The sequence below is a fragment of the Lycorma delicatula genome, chromosome 1 (assembly GCF_047948215.1).
Source record: "Lycorma delicatula isolate Av1 chromosome 1, ASM4794821v1, whole genome shotgun sequence".
Taxonomy (NCBI): domain Eukaryota; kingdom Metazoa; phylum Arthropoda; class Insecta; order Hemiptera; family Fulgoridae; genus Lycorma; species Lycorma delicatula.
This window is the reverse complement of record NC_134455.1, coordinates 395,716,765-395,744,109: the sequence shown is the minus strand read 5'-3', so window position 1 is coordinate 395,744,109 and position 27,345 is coordinate 395,716,765. Positions and strand designations below refer to the sequence as shown.

General features: G+C 30.7%; 1 protein-coding gene across 1 annotated transcript in view; it reads left to right on the top strand.

Moving 5' to 3' along the window:
* Positions 1-26,838, top strand: part of LOC142317376 (platelet-activating factor acetylhydrolase-like) — a 144,175-nt gene extending 117,337 nt beyond the window's left edge. Inside the window, exons 7-10 of the mRNA XM_075353877.1 lie at positions 5,153-5,244; positions 13,147-13,326; positions 22,703-22,842; positions 26,031-26,838. Of these exons, the coding sequence (XP_075209992.1) occupies positions 5,153-5,244; positions 13,147-13,326; positions 22,703-22,842; positions 26,031-26,149 (531 nt within the window). The 3' untranslated portion in view covers positions 26,150-26,838. The remainder of the gene's footprint in view (positions 1-5,152; positions 5,245-13,146; positions 13,327-22,702; positions 22,843-26,030) is intronic.
* Positions 26,839-27,345: the final 507 nt, after the last annotated feature.

Genomic DNA, 27,345 nt, shown 5'->3' with positions numbered 1-27,345 from the left:
ATTTATCGGCCGTACTAAAAAGAAGGCTTGGGAAAATGAATTGTAGCACAAAAACTGACCTTATTAGTTCAGTGATACAGGTTTGGTTTCGAGATGAAATAAAAAATTATTGTTTTACCTTAGTGGAATCAATGGCGAAGAAGATTAATTAATAAGATAATCAAAAACAAAGAAGGATACAAAGCATTTAATTTCAGTAAGTTAACTGTTAAACATTTTTCCTTTTAAAAATAATATTTTTTGTTAAAAATACGATGTTCAGATTAATTTGTTCACCAATGTAGTTGCGTGGGATAAATTGCAGTGGATTAATGACATTGGTTTTACAACTTGACCTGTCTTTTCCACCTATCATTAATATTGGTTATAAATTAATGAAAATTAGTTTGTTTATGTTAAAAGAAAGTTCATTATTATTATTATTCACTTTGGGAAACAGATTACTCATAGCAGCTGTTAGAATAAATAACTATATGAATAAAGTAAGATTATGTGTGACGTGTATGAGGCAAGCTTAACATATGATTGTGAGGATTCTTGTAAGGTTAGGGGTAAATTTACTATTTTTGTTATTTTATATAATATTAGTAGATTTTTAAAGAAAAAAATTTATGCAAGAACATGTGCGTATAAATTATTCGTCAGGTTCTTTTACTACTATTATTATCACCACTTATAAATAATAATATTTAGAACTGAGTACGTCATTATCTCCTTCAAACCGGTTTGGGTTATATGAGGTGTAGTTATTAAATAATGAGACTAGTGCTGTAAAATATTTTAATTTAAATTTATATATATTTAATTATTATCCCCTTCAACATACACCCCTCTTCTATCCCTACAACACTTATGCGAATTTTCATTGTTCAAAACAGTGCTGGAAGTGTTCTTCAGTAAGCTGTTTCATGAAGCATGCTGATTTTTCTTTCATAGCTTCAACTGTCTGAAATCTTGTTCCTTTTAATGCAGATTTGACCTTGGGGAACAGATAAAAGTCACATGGTGCGAGGTCAGGCGAATAAGGCAGATGGTCTAACACTGGGTTGTTATACTTGGTTAGAAACCCTTGACAGACAATGACGTGGGAGCCGGTGCGTTGTCATGATGAAGAATTCATGATTTGTTCTTCCACAATTTGGGTCGTTTTTTTCTTTGTTTTCACGGAGTCGAGCAAGGATTTCAAGGTAGTAATATTGATTAATAGTTAGACCTTCAGGAACCCAGTGAAGGTATACAATCTCATGAATATTGCAAAAACCAATCATCATCGCTTTGAATTTTGATATGTTCATTCGAACTTTTTTAGCTCTTGGTGAAGTTAGGGCCTTCCATGCGTGGATTTACCCTTAGTTTCTTGATCATATGAGAAAATCCAAGATTCATCATATGGTATCACTCTTTCCAAGAAGTTTGGGCCATTTAAGTGTCAGAACAAACATTTTACGAGCTTTTTTTTTGTTCCATTGTGAGAATTTTAGGCACCATTTTCTTGCATATTTTTGCAAGTTAAAATTGTTATGTAAAATTTACCTTCCACATTCTTTGTCAATTCTTATACTTTCAGGAATCGCACGAATAGTTAACCGACAGTCAGATCCGATTAGATTACCAGTTTTTTCAATACTTTTTATCAGTTTTTGATGTGGAAGGGCGACCCGGGTTAACGTCATCTTCACCGTCTTCTCGGCCATCTTGGAAATGCTTAAGCCACTCAAAACCCTGCGCATATGATAAACATTCATTGTCATATACTTTTTTTTAATAAAAGATAAGTTTTAGTAGTGGTTTTTCCAAGTTTCATATGAAATTTCATGATAATTCTTTGTTCTAATAAAGCACTTAAGTTTTTTTGTCAAAACAAAAAAAAGCAGATGTTACCCAAACGTAGGGCATGGCCAGACTAATATGTTTACAGAAACTGGAGTGGTAACAATCAAAAGAAATGGCTTCACCCTACACAGCTGTTGGTCGTACGAATCTGGCGCATGCGCAGGTTCTTCTATAGCAACATTAGTCTCATTATTTAATAACCACACCTCGTACATGTGAGTGAGTGCCTTCAGTTTACAAAAAATGATTTTGTAAACACATTATAGGATTGGCAGTAAGATTCAAAATTATTGTGCTTCCACCAGGGGTGATATCAATCACCTTAAAAGAAAAAAGAAAATGAATAATCTGACCAGAACCAGAAGGTGTTCCTTATACAGTGAAATAAGTGAAGTTGAAAAAAATTTGTGTTTTTATCTTTTTTTAGTAAACTTATTTTAGTTTTTGGAAGTAGATTTTATTAACAGAAAATTCAATTATTTCAAGCAATAATAATTTATAAAATCTCAGTTTCATTAGTTTTAGAAAATCAAAGAATTTCTGAGGCACTCTCTCATCTGCATTTTCACTACAGATTTGTATAGCCCTTACACATTAAACGAGTCCATCCCTAGTTTTCAATTAACAGAGGTTCACAAGTAATTGGTGACCACTGAACATTCTTAATGATTTTGTCTAAGCAGGTGTTTCAGGTAAGTCTCCCATCTAGAGGGACTTAAAAAATACTTCACCTGAAAGTTACTGTTTTCCAGCCTAAGGTATTCCATTATCCTTTAATACAAAGGCCTATCATTGTCTTCTGAGAGTTAGTCTCTAAGTCTTCTTTGTTGTACCAAGGATGGATAATATTTACTACCTTTACTGTAATTTTAATGTTTATAATAACGTTTTGTAATGGGTGTACGAGAGGGTATAAAAAACCCAAAAATTATTTATTTAAATCTCTTTTATTTAACATAAAATTTTGAAAACATCAGTCCCCTTTAAAATACTGCCCATTAGATGATATGCACTTGTCCCAATGGTTTTCCATTGTTAAAATCATTTTTTTATATTCTTCTTAACTAATGCTGTTTGAGAGTTATGCCTCCAGCAATTTTTTCTTAACCTCTTCTGCGTCCTGAAAATACTTTCCTTTTACGTTTTTCTTCCTTTTTTAGAATAAGAAGAAGTTGGGTGAGTAAGGAGGATGAGAAACTGTTGTCATGTTGTTTTTCATCAAAAATTGGTTGATTTTCAATGTTGTGTGGATAGGTGCATTGTCATGATGAAGCAGCCAATATCATGATCTCTGCAATCCAGGCCATTTTTTTTTCTCACTGCCTCCTACAATCACTTCAGCACTTCAGATATTAATGATGGTTCACTGTGGTACCCTGAGTAACAAATTCAACTTCAACGACTCCTTTGATGTTAAAAAAACAAGCAATCATGGACTTCACATCGGATTTCACTTGCCATGCTTTTTTTTTTGTCTGGGTGATGAAGTTATCTTCCACTGGCTCATTTGTTGTTTTGTTCCAGGGTCATAGCTGTAACACAAGATTCATCCCCTGTTTTTAATTTTTGACAAAAAATCTGGGTGAATTTGTGTCCTTTCAATTCCTGGCACACTCTCAGAAAATTCAACCTCTGGCCATCAGAAAGCAGTTGTAGAACAAACTTTACTGTGATGTGCGTCATGTCTCTTTGCCTTGTCTGTTCTAGAAGTTGAGGGGCAATCTGAATGGGATTTATTTTAAAGCGACATTTGGCCACTTCCGAACTGGGCAAACTACTCTTAAATTTTTCCCTGGTTTAGAGTTTCCTTCTTCCCATAAGCTTCTTGAAACAACAAAACTGCTGTTTACTTTAACAGAAAACAGAGTTTGATGTTGGCGTGTTGCTCCTTAAAGTTTACCATAACAAAATCGCTGAGAGTGTTGGAAGGGGTTTAAGAAAATAATTATTCTGTTTGCTGCGTTACTTTCTCATGAACACTACCTAGTCACTGAGCAGGGAGAGTGTCTAATAAATTTACCTAGCAGTAAAGGGCAGCACTGCCAACCTTTGCCTACAGAAAATAATTCTCTTCTTTTTTTTTTGGAAACTTCTTTTCTGCCCAGCATTTCTACAAGAGAAATAACTTTTAGGTAAACTCTTACTAAAAAATCAAGGTAATTTTTTTGTAGCTAATATCTAGTTCATCTACTCTTTCCATTCCATTTGTGTTATCCTCTTTTTTAGCTACTATAGAAATTAGGTTAGCACTGGTTTCATCTAGAATTGGTGATTGACATGTACGAGGTCTGTTCAGAAAATAACTGAACATTAATAATTACGCGCCATCATTGATATTTAGTGACACGCGATTGGCAGCATTGTATTCTGCAGACAAACTTAACTGCTCTTATATCTACAAAAAAAAATCATTATCCATTTAGAATTAGTTGCTCAACCTTTTAGCAGTGGCTAATAGTTAGGAGAAAGGGCTCCAATAAAAAAGCATATTCACATCTGTCTCCTGAAAAACTTAACTGCTCTTATATCTACAAAAAAAAATCATTATCCATTTAGAATTAGTTGCTCAACCTTTTAGCAGTGGCTAATAGTTAGGAGAAAGGGCTCCAATAAAAAAGCATATTCACATCTGTCTCCTGAATAAGAAACAGTTCTCAAACAACCCCACAGATGGAGTAAACATTCGACAGTTCCATTAAAGAAATACCTGTTCAACTAGCTGCATATACGAGGTCTGCTCATACAATAACTAAAAATTTTTAACTATGTGCCAACAGAGATATTTAGTGATATGCGACTAGCAGGATTGTGTTCCGCATAAACTCCTCCACACCTTCTTGTCATTTGTATCTTACTTAGTTGTCATGTATTGTTATTTGAGTGTGTTTTATGTGTTAGTAGTGATTTTTGTAATGTGTGATTTTTATGATTGTACGTTTGTTTCGATGTTGTATCAGTAAACCCAGCTTTTGTCATCTGTTATAATCCTTTGCATGAATGTTTCATCATCATCAGCTTGTTCAAGAAGTTAAATGTTCACTTGATGTTCTTTCTGCTGTTCGGTCATCAAACAGGGAATAAACTTTGCTGCACGTTCGATGCATGACATAAATGCATATGATGTTCAGTTACTTGGATGCAATTGTTCTTTTAACTTTATTAATTTTTAAAGTTAAACTCATGATGTTTATTTTGCTGTCTTGAATAATTTCTTGACTTTGCATAATTGTCTTAAAAAAGAATTATAAGTTGTAAAATAATTTTGAAATATTAAGATTTTGATAATTAATTATGCATCTCATTTTTATTGATTTTATAGGGATGCTTAGATTTTTCATCTGCTTGTATGATGGGTCATTCATTTGGTGCAGCTACCTCTCTATATAATCTTGCTGAGGATCATAGATTTAAGTAAGTATTGCCGTTTTCTTTCTAAATTAATATTTAATAATGTTAGAAGCATATCAGTGGTATTAATGTACCTTAATATGTTTGTATACTTAGTATCATGTAACTAGATAATAGTTGACTTTATAATTAATATTTTCTGTGAAAATATTTAAATCAACACTTGCATGTTATTTTACATTTTCTTTTTTGGAGTGAAAATAGTAAAAGATATTTTAAGATTTTCAAGTTTTAAGTTTTTCAAGATATTTTCAGAAAAATAAAATTTAGCTATAAAAAATTAACTGATAAGTTTAACATGTTCAGCTAATCCCTATTTATCATTCTACCAAGTTCCAGTTTGATTAAATGATTTTTAAAATACCTGAGATATTTTTTTGCAAAAGTGGATTTTAACATCTGATGGGTATTTTTTTGTAGTAAATTTGGTATCATTGGATCGTTGATTCGATTATAATAATTAAAAATTTAAATAAAATAATGGAGATGCATGATAGGCAAAGATTTGAAAGTATTTTTTAAATTAAATAGGCTCACATGGAATGCCACTTTTCTTGTTTAGGTTTATACAGTTTCTGTTAAAAAATACTTTAATGTTGCAAGTTAATAATAACAAATTGCAGCTACATAATGCATTACAACCAGACTGTACTTATATGCTTTTTTTTGATATTATAGTAAAGTATAATATAGCAAACTCATCCACCATTTTATATGTGGTGCTTAGTATAGTAAAAGTACATGAAACTTTTGTACTTTTCCTTCATAACCCTTTCAATTATTGTTCTGTGTAATGCAGTAAGTACTCTTTCTAATATAAAAAAATTAAAAAAAAGCTGGCAATGAATTACATAACTTGATTGGCATAGCCAGGAAAATTATGCCATTCATTTTTGATCAGTCATTTTAAGCTCTATTTGAATCTTTTCGACAAAATAATAACTTTTTTGAAAAACAATAACCAAAATTATGAATTATAGAAACAGCCATAATTTAAATAAACAAATTTTATAATGGTTTGAAAACCTGTCTATTAAGAAAATAAGTGTAAAACTCCCATAGACGCCTTTTCTGCAGTAGGTCATTTTTTGGGAGGGGTAAATATGAAATAAAAATTTTTGTGATCTTGATAAAAAAACTTCAACTACTGTAAGAAAACGTTCTTGCTGTAACGCCCCAATAAAGATCTGAAATTTATTTTGGCTAAAAGACTCCCACCTCGTTTTCCAATTTTTTGCAAAAATCGGTCAGCAGGGTCCAAAGACCTAATGCAATACTCCAGGAGAAAACCAAGAAGAAGAAGAAGGAAGAGTCCCCTGGCCGATCCAACATGGTACCTCCTGGTGGATCTCTACATCTCTGCCAGAATAGCAGGTCTTACTGGCCTGCCGAGGGAGCTGCTGGACACAGACACCACAATCCCACTTCAGCTTCTGGGCTTCAAACACCTAGTCTGGTTGCCTGACCATCAAGCCTATCAGAAGGAGCCAACTCAACATGGGATCATCCAGTGGAGAGTCACATTCCCATCAGAGCAGCAGACCTAGCTGACCTCGCATGAAGCCCAGTAGTGCCAACAGGCATAGTGGTGATGGTGTTAGATGAGTGCCACTCAGGGAGAACACCGTTGAAAAACTATCGATACTGACCAGTACTGCAGGCCTCTGGGGACCACCACTGCCACGCTTTAATGGGGACCCAACCACTGCTGAGGGGAAGCTCAGTCCCGAATCCAAAGGATGAGCCACAACTTCCCAACTATAACGCGTTGAACCGAACCAACATTGCTGGGGAGAACGATTACACTCAACAGGTTTTTCAAGGCTACCTCATCGGATGCACAAGTAACTCTTTTCAGGGCACCACTACAGAACCTCAAACAGCCCTTTTCATGGCTACCAGGTCGTTCATAAAGTGCCACATGCCGTTGGAGCAATTAGACAACAATTTTCACATACGCTTAAACATCCATTTGAAAAAAAAATAATTTTTTTATGCTTGTGTGTATTAAATAAAAAATTTTTTGCAGATTAATTTAAATAAATTATAAAATTACTTTTTTTTTGTTAAAAAATTTTTTGTTCAAATATCTTCTTAAAGCACAAAACTTAAAAAAAAGAGCAGTTTTTTTTTTACAATCTATAAAGATATATTTTACCATATTTACTATAGCAGCATATATCACTATAGCTGAGAAAGTAAAGTAAATTCATGAATGGAATCTGAAATTATTTCAGCATGAAATTGGTAAAATTATTTTTATTTAATATCCTAAATTAGTTATTGACCTAGAATTGGGAAAAAGGTCATGGTTTTAGCATTATTTAAAAAAATATCTTAAAATAGAACAACCCACAAAAAAAAACAAACATGAAGATAAAAATTTGAAATTTGTTTATTTGTTTTAAACTCTCATTTATGACCTCACAAATTTTAAGATAAGTAATTGATTTTTAATCATCTAATGTGCTTTATATACTAATATACATAAATTCAGCCTTACAATGAATATTTCACAGAAACATCATTTTATACATAAAACATATTGTTGTATGTGTTTATAATATTTGTGAAAGTAGATTAAAATACTTGTAAACTTTTATGAAGTACAAAAAAAATAAACTAAGAAGTTTTCTATCATTTGAAAGTACCATTACTTATGGTTTGACTGCTTAAACATTACCATAACAAAAAATCTTAATGTATTTTTATTGTTCTCTGTAATAATCGGTGTAGGCACTGTGGAACTGCAGCACCCCTATTTCCACTTGATATTATCGATAACATTTAATAATATAATGAGTCCTTTTTTCTTTATACTTGTACAATTTATAATCTTTTAGCTTAATGCCAGTAATCATTCCCCAGTTTATAAAAACTATACAAAAATCGTTGTACGGAACTGTGCGCTTCAGAGTCCCAGCAGCGTGGTGTTTGGTTGCTGTGCGCATGTGCTCATAGGAAGCTGCATGTGAGGCTGCGAGGGAGAGAGAGAGCACTGTTGCTACCACAGTGCTAACCCTGGCATGCTGGTGGAAGGAAGTTTTTTTTTACTCCGAGTGTGTATAATTCCTTTTCTAGTTTAGCTGGTGGAAGGAATATGAAAGCGGTTTAGTTGTTTTTATATTAGCGATCAGATGATAGTGACCTATCAAAACCAAGACCTATTTGATTACCAAATCTGTCCAAAAACATCCTGGAAGAGCGAAAGAGAAGGTAATTAGTAAAAACTGATTATGTATTTGTTTCTGTGTACATAGAAATTTAAATTAAACACCGTTGGACTATAGTGTTTTTAAGTGGACATTTTATTATCTAATAATACTTAAAAAATATTATCTGTATTGACATTTTATTATTTATTCCGTTAAATCAAATATGGTTTTTAAGCACAATGTGCTTGCTTAGAACTGTGTACCATATTCTTGAATGTGATAAAGTGTAGAATTAAATTATTATCCTGCTACCAGCTATTCTATTTGATTCATTTTTTCCGGTTCTTTTGTTTTACAGAAAACTAGCCGTGGCCTTGAAAAGATCCAGAAAAACATTTTCTGGAGCAGCATTCCCACTAATTTTAACTATGAGTTGCCAGTTAATCATATACTTTATCCATTCTGGTTCAAAATGGATTAAATGTATAAATTAAAATATCTGTAAACACAATAAAATAACAAGCTTAATATAAATGTAACAATTTGTATAATAAACTTTTCAAATCGATAGATTCATTATCGATTATAAAATATACAATATCGCATTTATGCATTACCATTTTTAATATCTGAGAATTTTTAGTCTATATGTTGAATATTACAGCCAACATATTTTACGTATCATAGTATTAATCTACTGCATGATGTTTTAATAACCGTAGAAGAATCAGTAGATTTGAAAAGGTTATTACATAAATTTGTAATTATCTATTAAATCTGTTACTTTAGGCATTTTCATAGGATATTTTTGATTATTAAGTACCAGGTTCATTAAGAAAGTTCTAGACCTGAACAGAGGTGGTACATGTATGACCAAATGGTTATGGTATTTGTCAACTATGATCCTTTAGATGACGTGCTACTAAGTTTGAGATGCATACATTTAGTAGCTTGTTTTTGGCAATCGATTTTAAGTTCAAACTGTTATAAAATATTTTGTTTTAAAAGGTTTAACTCCAAAAAAATAGAAAAATAGTTTGATGCTACTTTATAGGATTCTTTCTCTTAATTTCCAATAATAAAAAAAAGTGGTCTACTGAATTTAAATCTAGTCATACATCTCAGAATGGCTAAAAACTGGTACAACTGATGTTTTTGAGATTCTTGTGGCACTGTGCTCATAAATTACCTGGAAAAAGGCAGGATCATCATCGGGAGTGTTATGCTTCATTATTAGACAATTCAAGGGTGGTATTCAGGTTAAATTTTTCCAAATTGGGCAAATTGCTCTTTCACCATGATTATGCACCTGCTGCGCACATGTCTTGGGTTGTAGTTGCAAATCTCCAAGACCTTAGCTTTTGAAGGGTTTCCAAATTCACTGTATTCACCATATCTGGCTCCCAGTGATTACTTTCTTTTCCTAAATATGAAGAAATGCCTTATTGGACAAAGATTCACTTAAAACACTGAGGTCAAAACTAGGCAACCTCTTATTTTGAAGAGTTGAACAAATTGCCTTATAATAAGAATATTAAAATATTGGAAAGGTATCTTTATAAACCTTTTGAATTGCAAGGTAACTATTTTGAAAAATAAAAAAAAATTTCTTAAATTCTTGTGTTTTCTGTGTCGGTCTAAGGTTTTTCTGAACAACTCTCCTCAGAACACAAGACAACATTTTCAACTAAAAATAAATAAATTGATTATATATATGTAATCGTTTTATATTTTATATATATACAAAATATTTTTCAATTCTTTATTTTTTATTGCATTTGCCCTTATTTCCCTCTGTACCAATTATGTCAAAGTATAATACAGTTCTCCACCAACAATATAGAATTCAATAATGCCTCTTACCTTATGCTGACTGACTGTTTTCTCATTTTAAGAGCACTTTCGAGGGTTTGTCTCATCATCAGTTAATAAATGCTTTTTAAACATAAGGTAAGAGGCATTATTGTATTCCGTACTGTTGGTGAAAAATGATGTTTTATACATTTATATAAGATTAATTTCTAAAAACAAAGAAACAACATTTAAAGTTTATTATTTGTGTCAATTCATTTTTAACAATCCTTGTAAACTGGTTTGTTTTCACTTTATATCACACTTGATTACATTCAATCCATATATGACTTTTTCCAACCTTTGCCCCCCCTCTACCGTATAAACTGGTCACCACTCTATGCACAGTGCGGCAAATTCAGTATTAAAGAAAAGTAGTTTCTTTACATTAGTAAAGAAACAATTACAGTAAAAACAATTCTTTTGTTATTGTATTTCTCCATATTCCTCTCTGTACTAATATCAAAGATGACAAAAGTATAAAAACCGTTTATACCTTTTGCTTATTATTTTTTAATAGTGCTTTGAGGTTTTCCCTTATCAGCATGAGGGAAACCTCATCATCAACAAAATGAAAACTGTTGATGAGGGAAAACGTCAAAAGCACTATTGAAAAATAGTGAACATAAGGTAAGAAGCAGTATTAAATTCTGTACTCTTGGTGGTAAACGGTCTTTGTACTTTTGTCTTTGATATATATACACAGAATATTGAGATTTGAGATAACGCATATCTTGCCTTAATTTTCATGAAAGTAGTTTCGCGGCATCCCATGTCCTCAGTCTTGATTAAAATAATTCAGTTAATAATAAAAATCTAAAAATAAAAATATTAAAATAATGAAAATTATATATTAATTTAAACAAGTACTGCTATCTGTTGCAGTTTTTATGAGACCATTTCTCTCCCCCCCTCTCTCTCTCTCTCTCTCTCTCTCTCTCTCTCTCTCTCTCTCTCTCTCTCTCTCTCTCTCTCTCCTTCTCTGTTATTATTATTATTAATAATAATAATAACAGTGGTAATAAATACAATAATGATAGTAATAGTAATAATAAGTGACAATAATAAAACAATTAATGAACACAAATATTAATGTAGTAATTACAATCACAATAATCAATAATAGTCAGGATAATAGTAGTAAAAGATTATTACATAAAACATAACGTAATCAAAACAGCAAGCATGACATAAAAACAGACAAAAATACATAACGTAATCAACAAAGATAACAATCAAATTTATTACACATCAAATAGTATAGTAATATCAATAGTAAGTAATAAATTAAGATTACACATAAGAGAGAGTTAAAAATAAATAATCTTTTGGGGTTTATTCCAGGTACATAAACAGAAAATTTAGTATTCAGACCCATTAACAAAAGAAACCGCTAGTTTAAACCCTTTTTAACTACCAGTCTTGTATTAACAAACAATCTTATAAAATTCACTTGCAAATCCCTTCTGTTGTCTATCTTAACAGTTTATGAATGAAATCTATTGCATTATTTCTTTCACATATACACTTATAGTTTTACTGTGACTCATCGATAATTCTTTCTTGGTTACTGAATTATTCTTAGCGTCACCTTAATTGTCAAACTGGATCCTCTACTTGCTGGACTGACATCTCGCAGACTCACACCTGTGACTCTCCTCGCTGGACCGAAGTCATAACTCTTGCTGGATTGGTTCGCAGAACTACGTCAAACCCACACAACTCTTAGCCTCTTCTTGCGGGAGCTGTAACACCTCGCAGACTGGTTCGTGGAACTCCACCGAACAGAACTTTTAGCTAGTCTTACTGGGCTATTTATACTGTTAGCCTCTTTACATGTAGGATCGGACCCAAGTCAAAGCATGAGAAGAGTCGATCGAGGCTTTGTTCCCATGAATTCCAAGCCTGATCTCTTATCATATCCTTTCTGGATTCTTCCTGTTATTATATTTTTATTATTATTATTATTACTTCCATAATAATTGGCAGGAATCCATTACTCAGGCCCGCTACACCGGTCTTGTTACAATATTTATTGCAATTTCCATAATGTTCAAGAAATTAAGTTTTAAAGGAGCTGTTTGTTTTTCCTATATAAATACCTTCATCATTATATATATATTTATATGATATAAGGTATTTTTCATTAGTAATTATGTGTATTATTTTATTGAAATTAATTTTTTTACGATTCATATTTTTCCCCTGTATTTGTAAGTTATATTTAAATGTTATTAAATAAAACTTCTATAACAAAATATTGAGATAAGACTTATCATACCTTAATAATTCCATTATTATAAATAATATCGGATTTATTTGAATCATGACTGAGGATACAGGGTCTTGCAAAAAGACTTTCGTGAAAAATTAAGGTAAGATATTCTTATTTCAATATAGTGTACTTTGTGGACTCTTTAATAGAAATTATATATATATAATTTAATATATATATATAATTTCAAATTTATATATATATATATATATATATAAATTTTATTTAATAGAAAAGTTAATAGTAAGTATAAAAGTTATTAATAGTTATAGTTGATAGTTGTTAGGCCTATATATATATATATATATATATATATATATATATATATATGCCTACTATTGTCTATATATAGGTCCTACTATTGTTATTAATGTAAAGTGGACCCTAGTAGCATTGAACAATGTAATATTCCAGTTAATATATTTAAAGACTGAGAGTGATAATTTTTACTACTTTCTCTCATTTTATTTCTACCCACTAACTTACTTGTGTAACTTAAAATAAATGGTTCAAGCAATTGTCTAAATAGGAAATATTTTCTTTTTACTGATCAGACCTACATATTTGTGTGTTAATCACCTTAGTTTAACAAGATAAACTTTTTTATTTTTGTCTTGTTTATAGGGTGGGAGTAATTCTGGATGCGTGGATGTTTCCATTAAAAGAAGAAAAAGATCTTGAAGTCACTCAACCTCTTCTCTTTGTAAATACTCAGACATTCCACATACCATCAAATCTAGAAGCTATAAAAACGTATCTAAAGAAGCCATCAGAGTCAACTGCAAGAACACTCTTCACTATTAAGTAATACACAAATAGATTTTAGTTAAATATTTAAATCTGTGTTTAATTTTACTAATAATATTAAAAAACTTAATGCTGTGATTTTATTATATTAATCATATATGAAGCGGCAGAAAATTGCATATCACTACTTCAGGAATTGATTTGTGAAGCATTAAAAGTTCCTGTAAACATATGTCTGGGGATGCTTTGTTGGCAATTTTTTTTTGTCTTCAGTCATTTGACTGGTTTTATGCACCTCTGAAAGATTCCCTATCTAGTGCCAGCCGTTTCATTTCGGTATACCCCCTACACCTTACATCCCTAACAATTTGTTTTACATATTCCAAACCAAACATTGCCTGCCTGCACAATTTTTTTCTTCTACCTGACCCTCCAATATCAAAGTGACTATTCTTGGATGCCTTGATATCTGGCCTATAAGTCTGTCTCTTCTTTTAACTACATTTTTCTAAATGCTTCTTTTTTCATTGATTTGTCACAACACCTCTTCATTTAACCACCTGTCTGTACATTTTTTTTTGTCTTCAGTCATTTGACTGGTTTGATGCAGCTCTCCAAGATTCCCTATCTAGTGCTAGTCGTTTCATTTCAGTATATCCTCTACATCCTACATCCCTAACAATTTGTTTTACATATTCCAAACATGGCCTGCCTACACAATTTTTCCCTTCTACCTGTCCTTCCAATATTAAAGCGACTATTCCAGGATGCCTTAGTATGTGGCCTATAAGTCTGTCTCTTCCTTTAACTATATTTTTCCAAATGCTTCTTTCTTCATATATTTGCCGCAACACCTCTTCATTTGTCACTTTATCCACCCGTCTGATGTTTAACATTCTCCTATAGCACCGCATTTCAAAAGCTTCTAATCTTTTCTTCTCAGATACTCCGATCGTCCAAGTTTCACTTCCATATAAAGCGACGCTCCAAACATATACTTTCAAAAATCTTTTCCTGACATTTAAATTAATTTTTGATGTAAACAAATTATATTTCTGACTGAAAGCTCGTTTTGCATGTGCTAGTTGTCATTTTATATCACTTCTGCTTCATCCATCTTTAGTAATTCTACTTCCCAAATAAAAAAATTCTTCTACCTCCATAATCTTTTCCCTTGTTATTTTTATATTCAACGTTTCTTCTACATTATTCCTACTGCATTTCATTACCTTAGTTTTGTTTTTGTTTATTTTTATGTGGTAGTTTTTGTGTAAGATTTCATCCATGTCATTCATTGTTCTAAATCTTTTTAACTCGTTTAGAATTACTCTATCATCAGCAAATCATAGCATCTCTATCTTCTCACCGTGCATTGTTACTCCGGATCTAAATTGTTCTTTAACATCATTAACTGCTAGTTGTATGTAAAGATGAAGAAGTAATGGGGATAGGGAACATCCTTGTCAGACTCCCTTTTTTCTAATGTTCTGTGATTATTACTGTTGTAATTTGTTTCCTGTAAATGTTAGCAATTGTTGTTTCTCTATACTTGAACCCTAAATCTTTTAAAATGCTTAACATTTTATTCTAGTCCACATCATCTAAGTCTATAAATGCTATGTATGTCTAATTTTTGTTTAATCTTTTCTAATATTAATCTGTACACTAAAATTGCTTCCCTTGTCCGTTTACTTTTCCGAAACCAAATTTGTCTTCTCCTAACACTTCTTTCACTCTCCTCTCAATTCTTCTGTATAGAATTCTAGTTAAGATTTTTGATCCATGAGTAGTTAAGCTAATTGTTCTGTATTCATATTTATCTGCTCCTGCTTTCTTTGGTATCACAACTCTAACACTCTTTTTGAAGTTTGATAGAACTTCCCCTTTTTCGTAAATGTTACACACCACTTTGTATAATGTACATATTGCTTCTACACCTGCACTGTGCAGTAATTCTGCAGGTATCCCATCTATCCCAGGAGTTTTTTTGCCATTCAAATCTTTTAATCCTCTATTAAATGCAGATCTCAGTATATTGTATCTTCCTTTTCATCCTCTTTGACATACTGTTCTTTCTCTATAACACCAGTTTCTAATTCATTTCCTCCGTATAACATTGACAAGTTATGGCTAGCATCTCACCCTGACCTCTCTTCCATGTTAACTAAAGTCATACTAAAATTTTTGGGGCACAAATTAAGGGGCAAATTTTGTACTTATAAATTTTTTTTTTTGCAAGAAAAATTGAATAAAATGAGTCCTTTATAACGGTATCTTCTGTAGTTTCCAAAATTGTTGGAAAGCCTAAAAAATTGAAAGAAAAAAAATGTTTTTTGAGGCTTACTGTGAAATGAATTTATTACATTGTCATTAAATATATAGAAATTTCTAACAAAATCTTTAGAGAATTTTATTCTGAGGAAATTTATGTAAAAAAAAAACCAAAGGAAAATAAATGCAAGTTTCAGAAATTAAACTTTAATTCAAAACCCACCACAACAAACGGAACTGAAAAACATGTGAATAATATTGCTTTGCAACTTTTTTTATTCATTTTTTTAGGTGAATATAAATGAATATTACAATACAATCTCATGAATTTCATTACGGCTTCATTTTAACCTTGGAATAAAAATCAGGGTGAAAGTATTTTGTTAATGATAATTTAAAAAACAAAAATTTTTTTGTTTATATTAATGTTCCAAATTGGCTATCAAAATATTGTCATTATAAAAATAAACATTTAAAAAAAAGGAAAAACATATGTATATATTATTATTATTATTATGCTTTTACGGCCAACATGGGACCACTTAAGTCAATTTTAGTTGGATCTTTTCTGAGAAAAGCGTGTTATTTTACTCTTTCGAGCTGCCCAGTATTTCTTCATCCGTTCAGATCTTGCTTTCTTTTCTTCATCCGTAAACACCCTCTTCATTGTATTTTGTCGTTTGTCTGTCTTTTGTTTAAATCTAATGCTTTTATCTTTTAGCTTTGTAATTTTTCCAGTTTTATTCTGTAGGTCGGTCAGGGAAATTCCCAATTCTTTCATATCTTCTCTAATTTCTTTGATCCATCCTACTTCTAGCTTTTGGAACCAGAGCTTTTCAATGATATTTCTTGACGGTCTTGTTTCCGGTGTCCTTATGAGATGACCGAAGAAAGAGATTCTTTTTTTCCGCATAGTATCAGTAACAGGCTCTATTTCTCGATACACCACCTCGTTTGGCACAATCCACCATCGGCCTTCTTTTTGGTGTTTTTTATTGATACACGTTCTGACAATTCTCCTCTCTATTTTCAGAATTTTTTCGATTCGGTTTTTCTGAGTGATTTTGAAAAGGGTCTCGCTTCCGTAGGTGACTTCTGGCTGTACTACAGTTTTATAATGTTTAAGTTTTGTTTTAGCAGAAAGGTATTTTTTGTTATATGTTGACCGAGTTAATTTTTGGGATTTAATCATTTTATTTGTCCTGTTTTGCCATGTCACTTTTTCATTTAAATTATAAGTTATTATTTCCCCTAGATATTTAAATTGTTTTACTATTTTAATTTTCTGATTGTTTACTGTAATGTGCTCTATAACCAGAGGATCTATGGCCATTAGTTCAGTTTTTTCGAAAGAGATATGAAGCCCTATCTTTTGTGCTAGGTTTTGAAGGCTCATGATTTGTGTTTTGGCTTCTTGAATATTATTTGCTAAAAGAGCGAGGTCATCTGCAAATCCTAGGCGATTTAGTGCGATGGAGTTTTTCTTAGTACCCGTTTTTATATTTTTGGGATTTATTTCATACCATTTTCTTATGACAAATTCGAGGGCGCAGTTAAAAAGGAGTGGTGAGAGGCCGTCTCCTTGCCTCAATCCAGTTTTTATGTAGAAGGGTTGAGAGAGTTCACCTCTGAATTTCACTCTGGACTGGGTATCGGTTAAAGTTAATTTTATCATGTTTACGAGTTTAGGGTGAAGGCCCAGGTTTCTCAGAATATTCAGCATGGATGGTCGGTGTATACAATCATAGGCCCTTTTAAAGTCGACGAAGGTGATTATTAGTTGTTTTTTCCGTCTTTTATATAAGTCCATCATAAGTTTTAGGGATATTATTTGCTCCGGGCAACCTCTCCATGGCCTAAATCCCCCTTGGTATTCCCCAAGTTCCAGTTCAAGTTGGTCTTTGCATCGGTTGTATATGATTCTCGACAGGATTTTGTATGTGCAATCCAGGAGAGATATGCCTCTGTAGTTTTCAGGATTAGTTTTATCCCCTTTTTTATGTAATGGATGGATGAGGGCTGTGGTCCAATGTTCTGGAAGTTTTTCTTCGTTCCATATTTTCACGAGGCATAGATGTAGGGAAGTTTTGACTGAATAAACTGATGAGTGTTTCCAGAGTTCTGCGAAAAGCTGGTCTTCTCCGCTTGCTTTGTAGTTTTTTATTTCATTTAAGGCTGCGAGAACTTCTTGAATTGTTGGCGGGTTGATATTTACTGGTGAAGTTTTAACTGGAGTTTCAGTGTCAATCTCAAAAAGCTCTGGGGGGTCATCAAAGTTGAGGAGTCTATTGAAGGTTTCTGCCAAAATTTCAGCATTTTCTTTATTGGTATGGGCCATATTTCCTTTTTTTCCTCTCAGCATAAGGGTGGGTGGTTCATATATATATATATATATATTTTATATTTGTGAAAATAATGGAAAAAAAACTATATAAATATATGTCCTAAATTGCTGTGTTGCTAGTTAGGGGTAGTAAAAGATTTTGCTTGGATTTCAGCTACCCCATTGAAATAAGGTTGTACTGACATTTTTAGGATGTTAATTAAGGGGCAGAAATAGTGTTTTTTTTTTATGGTTTTTTACCTAAAAATCTTATAAAATTGGTACCAGAACTGTATCTGCAGTTGCTTTTGAGAATTCTGGGTGAAACCTAATAAATTGGGGTAACAACCATGTTTTTTTATCTTTGATCTACAATAAACTTTGTTAAATGGAGGTAATAACCCGTAAAATTTTTAAATGAAACTTGTAGAGAATTATATTGAACAAACTGTTGTAAGGTAAGTTGAATAAAACAAAGAAAAGTTAGAAAAATTTGAATTAAATAAATAAACATTACGTAATGAAAATTTAAAGTCCAAAATTAGCAGCAATTTTCTGTCGTATTTTTTCATTGAACTTTTCAATCCAGTCAGAGAAAGTGGAGCCCATCATCCAAGCCTTTTGATTTGTGTACCATTCTACTCTCAGTTTGGACATATTTACATTTTTGAAATATCTTAGCTGCAGCGAAATGTGTAATGAAAGATTTAAATGGAAATTCATTTTTTCCTATAGCAGTGACACACAACACCATTGTTATTCTTCATTTTACTTTTTTAGTACCATATGCATTATTATTAGAAACCAGATTGTATGCAACATAAAAGCTTGAAAATGGATGAAAAGTGTAAAAAATGCAACTGTGAAAATAATAAAATAATAGTAAATTTTAGTTTTTATTTCAAAATCTGCATACAGTTAGTAAGTAGTTGAATAACATATTGATAATTAACAATTACTTAACATTTTGTTATTTTTGTAAATATAAACAATCAGAGCTACTGTTCGATGGCTGGTAAGTGTGCTCTAAGAGCCATGGAGGGAGCTAATAGGTTTGGCCGGCTACAACATAAAATTTCATTTATTAACAAGGAACCCTACAGAAAAATATTATTCTAAATATAGTGAAAATATGCATCATCACTAGATTTTAAGAAAAATATGCAATAACCGGTGAGAATGGTCTTAATATGCAAATGCATATAATCCAGTCTCTCTAATTATTACCTTTGTACATCAATGACATAATCGGTAAAGGTTGATAAAAAGCCTCCTGTCTCTTCAACATTTTAAATATCCTGGAGGTCGTAGCCTTTTATTAACTATGAAAACTGTTCCAACCTCTCCGCCACTATGTTTTCTCTGATGGATTCACTTTCATCACATAGATTTTAAAAAAAAAAATATTGTTTCAGCGACAGAATTTTTCCAACCAACCATTACTTTCAGTAAATGTTTCAATTTGAAGTTGTGTATGTAACTTGTTTTTTCCACTGAGATAATTTAGAACCTCATCGCTGAGGTAATTTTCATGTTCAAGGATTTTAAAACCAACTAAAGTAAAATCATTCATTTCTTTGTATGGTTGAAAAGTTTTCCTTTTTTTATTTTTATTAACATTTTAAAACTATTTTTATTTTAAACTTATTTTTTCTTTAAAAATTTTTTGGATTTGTGTTTTACCACAATCACATTTTTTCGCTAATTTTCTTTGTGATAGTCCACAATCTTCAATAATTTTTAATCACATTTCTAAATTTAATGTTTTTATTTTGTTTTTTCCTGACATTTTACTAATGAAATTGAAAAAAAAAAACTGCAGTGACAAAAATTACACTGATCAACAGTGATTTTGTTAAATGCGAGTGAATAACTGATTCGTGTAGTATTTTTCATGCCGATTTCAAATATGAAATCAGGATTCTTACATCAGGTTTCGGTTTTTTGTAACTACCATTCTTATTTTCAGATAGTATCATACATGAACTCCATAAGCATAGCATTTTATGAACGTATTTTAATTTCTTTATTTATTACTGTCCCTTAATTGTTGTCATACTGATTCGTTAGATGTCATCATGTTTATTATTTACACACTAATTAAAATAAACAATAATGTGAGTCATTCTTCCTATTTTCATCTTACTATAAACTTATTATCCACTCATTAATTATTTCTTCATTATATTTACTTATGTTTATTAAATTAATGTGTTAATGAAGTGTTCCTTTTTAAACAATATTAGTTATTGTAATGTATTAACAATGCCTCACAGTTGCATTAATCATCCAAACAATTTCTACTACATCTGTGGTGAGGTAACATTGAAGTCTCATAAAAGAAATATAACTCCATTGATAAAAAAATTGTATGAACTATATTTTGGATGTAAATTAGGTGATCAGGACAAATCTTGGGCTCCTCGTATTTGCTGTGCTTCTTGTGTAACATTGTTGACTGGTAGGCTAAATGGATCTCATATGGATCTCATCACATTGCCATTTGCAATTTCAATGGTTTGGAGAGAACCGAAGGATCACACCACAAACTGTTATTTTTGTGTAATAAAGATATCTGGGATAACAGCTAAAACTAGATGTACTGTTAAATACCCTTATATTCCTTCTGCCATTTGGCTAGTACGCCAGAAACATGGAATGTAGTTGAAGATGAAAATATGTCGAATCTTGTGTTAACTTATTAGGTGATGAAGAAAGAGATCCAAACTTTTTAGAAAATGGATATATTGAACCCATTTAATTAATCATTCTGAATCTATTGATCTGGTTTGTGAACTAAATTTATCAAAAAATCAAGCAGAAATACTAGTATCAAGACTGAAACAATGGCATCTTTTACAACAACACTAAAATAAGTGTTTTCCATGACAGACAGTCAGAATTTGAACATTTCTTCTCTCAGGACGAAAAATTAGTATACTGTAATGATGTGAACTCTACGGGAAGCTTTGGGACATATGCACCATCCTGAAAAAGGCTACTTTTTACTGACCCATCAATACCATTAGCATATGGTGTTCACATGAAAAAGCCTCATGAAAATATGAAACTTGTATTGAACAGGATTCAGTAAGAGAAATATTTATGGCATATTTGTGTAGAACTAAAAGTAATAGCGTTTTTACTTAGACTGCAACTTAGACTAAGTTCTGTTGCTTTTTGTATGAGTGGGACAGCAGGGATAGGAAAAACCATTACGTTAAAGAGCAGTGGTCAAAGAAGGAGAGGTACTGACTGTGGGTGAGAAGAATGTTGTTAGTCAGGCATTAGTACAACCAGAAAAAGTTTATAATTCGCCATTTACGCATTAAGCTAGATTTATTCAAAAATTTTGTTAAAGCGATGGAACGTATTGGTGCAGGGTTTCAGTTTCTGAAAACAAATTATCTAATATAAGTGATGCTAAAAAAGGTATATTTGGATCACAAATAAGAAAACTATCTGGTGTTTGAAGAATGTTTAGATGACTTGAAGGTTGCTGCATCGAAATCATCAAAATGTGGTAAATAACTTCCTCGAAAACCATAAGACCAGTAACTACAGAGAACTTTCGCCTTCAAAACTACAAAGAACTTGGGTGTAACATATCACTCAAAATCCATTTTTTACATTCACATTTGGATTTTTCTCAAAACGTTTCGTCATTATCAGTGATGAACATGAAGAAAACTTTCCCCAGGAGATATCTACAATGTAAACACAATACCAGGAAAAATGGAACCCAGAAATATTAGCTGACTACTGTTGGAACCAAAAGAGGGATCTACCAACAGCAATTACAGCAGAAAATCCAAAAGAAATAAATTTTAGGTGAGTACAGAATGATTGTAATGTATCGTCATATTACATTCATATATTTTTTGTTTCAAAAGAAATTTCAATTACAAAAAAACTGAGCCCGATTGAAAAAATATGTATATTACATATATGAAATCAGTATAAAAAATACTATAAGAATCAGTCATTCACTCTCATTTAAGAAAAAATATATATTAAAAAAAGCCAACTACTTTTTTGCCCAGAAAAAATGGTTTGTGAAAATACTAAAAATGAAATTATTATATTCCCCTTTTACAAAAATTCCCCTTTGGATGACTGTAATATATTGACAGCCAATCAAGAGTAAAGCATAAAATTAAAGAATTTTCAGTTATTCTGAAGACCCAGATCTAGACTATTGACTCTTATGGCTGATATCTCTGATAATGTCTTAAACATTGATATGAAAATAAAACTATACATGAATAATATTTTTATCTAATTAAAACGTGCTAAAAAATTTGAGAGATTAAAATTAAATGGGCTAAAAATTGAAAAATACCAAGCTAATCTTCGAAAAATTTTAAAGACAAAATTTGTATGATGAATGTCAGTCCAGTATCTATTACGATTTGGAATATAAAAAAAAAAAAAATCTTAATTGTAAATAATAACATTTTAATATCTATAAGGCCTGAAATATTACACAGAAATATATTATTGAGCAGATTTAAAGTCAGATTAATTTTTTTGATACCATTTTTCTTCTCTTGCAAAGACCTTTAAACCAAGGTATCAAATGATCATATGTCTCATCTAAAATTTTTGAGTTGCCCCCCGATAAGGTTGAATACTCTAAATTGGGGCTTACTGAGTTAATTATTATTATTAAGAGAGATTCAGGATTCCTTAAATAACAAAAAATTAAAGGGGAAGCACACAGTGTAGTTCTACTTGTCTGAAACAAACACATTGTTGGTTGCCTTTTTGGTATGAATTATATGTAATACTAAGTCATTCTTTTGTTAATAATGTTATTTGCTCTTTTCTTTTGTTTAGAAGTACGACTCATGAAACACAAACTGATACTGCAATGGTACTTGGTCATTGGCTGGACTTTTTTATGAAAAAACTTGATCCAAGAATTGGTGCAAAAATAAATTCATTTCTTATTCTACAGTTTTTGCATAAGAGTGTTGGTATGTCTGTTTTTATATTAAACTTGTACTTACTATTTGTATGAGACAGTATTATGTGTTAATTAAATATTTTTCATGATGTTAGTACGGAAATAAGATAGCAAGCATAGAAATATGAGGTACGGCTGAAATGAAATGTAAATTTTCTTATAATATGCAAAAGAATTTATATAGTCAAATGAAATAAATATGGTATATAAGTGTATTTTATTTGCTACAAAAACTTATATTTACTTTAGCATGTAGTCGCTATTTACAGCTATATATTTCTCCCAACATCGAACCAGTTTTCTCATTCCATCAGTGAAGAATGTTGACAGTGTTTCCTTGGTCTATGATCTCACTGTATTCTTCAGTTTTTCATCAATGGTAAAATGAATATCCTTAAAATCCGTAACACCAAAAAAAATGCTTTCCACAAATGTTTTGAGAATCAGATGAAATGTTGGCATAATTGTGGAAGAATTAGTGAATTCTTTTCGATAAAATTAAAAATCATAATTTTTAATCACACCGTGTGTGTGTGTTTTGCACGTACACCTGTACTACTATTATATAAAGAGGAAGAGGGTTTTTGTTTGTTGGGGAAAAACAATAAAACTACCTGATACATCACTGCTAAATTTTTACCCATGTTTCTTGGCATAACTGAGAAGGTTTTTTGATATATTTCATCTTGAAAAATCTCTACATTATATATATATATATATATATATATATATATATATATATATATATATAGTGGATATTTGCCAGTTTGAAGCTCAAACTTTAATGAATTGTGAACTGTGAGTATCTGTTACTGTGTGAGCTGGGTTTGAACTGATTGATTATGAACATGTAAAAACCAGTTTCTGGATTTTTTGAGTTTCATTCAGAGTTTCAGAAGTTAAAATAGATTTTTGATCAGTGTAAATAAAACCTGATTTTTGGTCAGTGTAAATCTTCATGACAATAAACCAATTTTTAGATTTTTGTAATTTGACCTTGAAAGGGGATGAAGAAAGGTAAAAAAAAATTTTGAACAGCGATTGTAAATTTTCCCAATCCTGACTTTAGTAAATGAGGTATTCAGTAGATTTGCACTAGCAAATACTATTCAGATAAATATTTTAAAAAACATTTTTGGGTTTTCTTTTAATTCTGATTTTTTTAAGGAGTGCAAAGGTATACAGCACTGTGACTCAACCAACACAGCGACTGCCATTGTTAATGTATTTGTCACTGGCTGCGCCTGCCTCAGATTACTTGACTAATAAACGTAAAATAAAAAGATTGACTACTACAGGAAATGCAAGTAATCATATAGCACGGGTTGCGACAGGGCGCTAGTATATATATATATATATATATATAATCCAACTTGATCCACCTAAGTACAGAAATTATAAAATAAATAAGATGACACTTACCTTGTTTTTTCATATCTTACTATAACGGTTTCGTGACAATCCACATCTTCAGTTGTAATTTACTTTTTTAGTTTTTATATTAAACTACATATTATACTCAAATACAATTAAATATATATAATTTTTTTTTAATAATATATGAAAAATTTTATAAATTAAAATTGAAATTCAAGAATTAAAATATAAAAATTCTTTTAAAAGTCACAAATTTTAAACTTTTTAAAAATATATAATTTATAGAAAATAAAAATGTTAAAAATTAATATAATTATTAAAAACTACAAATACAAAAATTTGATGTCAGAAGATACAAATTATATATATATTTATTTTATTAGATCAACCGAAGTACAGAATAAATAAAGTAGGATGACTTGCCTTATTCCAGTACATATGGATGAGCTTTCACAATTTACTCACATCATCAGCTGCATTACATATTCATATAATCATTTCAAATTACATTACAAACTTATCATTTATTTATTTTATTTAAGATTTATTAATGTTTAATCTTTTAGGTAGGTTTCATAAGAAAGCTACCTATTGTAATGGGTACCATGATTTAACTTCTGGAAAATTTTGACATATCTTTGCGTTTCACATCCCCAGACCTCAAAACCACCATCAGCTCAGATGTTTATAGGTACATTTATATATAGATATCTATATATGTATATTTTTCACTTTCTTGTGTACATGATAATTACCGTAATTTTGCGCTAATCACTTTCAAATTGTTCCTAAAAATAACCCATCCCAAAATCTTAGTAGAGTTTGTTAACGGCCAAAATCGAACCATGGGGGTGGAAATGGGGAGGCTTTTTTGAAAAAATAAAATATCGCTATAACTTTCTTATTAAGTAAAATTTCAAATTCGTTTAAAGTTCCTACTATTCTTTGGATAAGTGCCTAAAACTTATCTAAGTAAAGTTGTTTGATATCACCGAGCGTTGGGAAAAATGGGGTTTTGAAGACAAAAAAATCATACCTCCCTTAATAGGCACAGTATCAAATTGGTTTAAAGTGGTCATTAGTCCTCTAAACATTACCTAAAACTTTTGTCTGAAACAATTTTTGATACGGCCAACCCTTACAGCAAGGGATGGCCAAAATATTGTTGGAATTGTAAGAAGATGGGATTTGCCATATGTTAAACATGTGAAATTTTTTTCACATGTAACCATTGTCGTATTTAGTAAATACAACAATAAAATCTTTTTATCCCTTACTTAGCACCGGTGAAATTTACTGGCATGCCATAAGGGATTTTTTATTTTAAGAATTAAATTAAAAATTAAATTGTAAAAATTTTTACATTTGTAAAAATATGCCGCCAAGGCATAAAATCAAATTAGTTAATTTGATTTTGACCAATATTAATTAAATTTGATTTAAAATGAATTTGAAAATTTTTGATTAAATTAAGATGAATATATGAATATGTAATGCAGCTGATGATGTGATTAAATCGCGAAAGCACTCCTCCATATAGTGGAATAAGGTAAGTCATCCTACTTATCCTGAAACATGTTACTCTTTCTAATTGTAAATAAAAAAATAATAAATGCATGAATATATTAAGAGTATTGCAGCTCTTTGCATAAGTCTAAGAATTTTCTTTTATTTAACATACATATATAAATTTATTGTGTGATACAAAGTTACATTTATCTGTTTATAAAAAAAATTATAGCTATTGATAGTGATGAGGTAGATCAACTAAATGTAGTATTATATTATAAAATCTACAACTGTGTTTTATGTTTGTTTAAGGTTTACCAGACGATATAAGTCAGATTGAGGAGTATTTAAGTCAACAATCAGAATATATAGTCAACGATATGATTTCATATACAAAGAAACCAATTAGATCATTGTCAGTGGTACCTTGATGATATGGAGCATTCCTTATAGATTATTTTATATATTTATGTATAATATATTTAGGTAAATAATTTAATACTGTAAATGAACTTAGTACGTTTAATAGAATTGTAAATATGAATCACATTGTGTAATCAGTAATCTTGTCCTTGTGCGATACAGTTGTAAATATAATTGAACAGTTGTGTGTGTTAGCAAAACCTATCATATGAGGAGATTCATATGTATATAAAGATGTGAAATATGAGTAGACAAATCACAATGAGAAGACTTCCTTTCACTCTTATCTATTCTATCTTTTTAGCAAATAATAACTTCAGAACCCTTTGCTGAAGTCCGATTATAAAAACAAAAAAAATCTTTGGCACATTAGTATGCGTTTATCAATAATTCTGTGCAAACACCAGGTCTGTGCTTAATTCAGTATAACAGACTTTCATTTGCATACACTAGTAAGCCTATAGTTTGATTAGAAAGAGAGAGTTATATCAGGGTGTATCAATTAATGCCATTCCAATAACATTAATGACTAAGATAAGTTAACTAAACCGGTTCATAAATGAGACAATGTGGATCATTTTACATATTAAAGTAATTAATTCATTTATTAAATTTAAAATTATTTTTAATGTTATGTATAATATTTGATATATATTATAGAATGATGATAATAATAAAGAAATTATTTACTTGTTTATTTTATTATACACAGAATAATTTATCATGTATTTAACAGTTAACAGTGTTTGTATTGTGCTGTGATTATGATGTGTAATTTTGCCCTTGTAATTAGATGGGATAAGTATTATTAACAAATAAGAAATCAGGACTATTTTAAATGTTGAGTTTTGTAGTATACTTCACATCTTGATAGTTCAGTTATGTTTAGTTATTAAACTAAAGATATTACTAAATTAGGTAAATTTATTCTAGTAATTTATTAAATGATATGCTTTATTTTAAGTACTGTGGACTGAATTTAATGCTTCTTTCTTCTTATTTTTTAACAATTTTAGTTAAGTTTTTAGTTAAAATTTACAATATTACTCTCCATTAGAAAATCCTGCTTTTACATCAAAACTTGAAACGAATGTTCTGAACAGTCAAAATTGGGAATTACTAAGCGGAATGGATAGCAAGAAAGAAGAGACAAATAAACATCATTTAATTATTAAGTTACTGAGTCCTGAGAAGTGTCGATGCA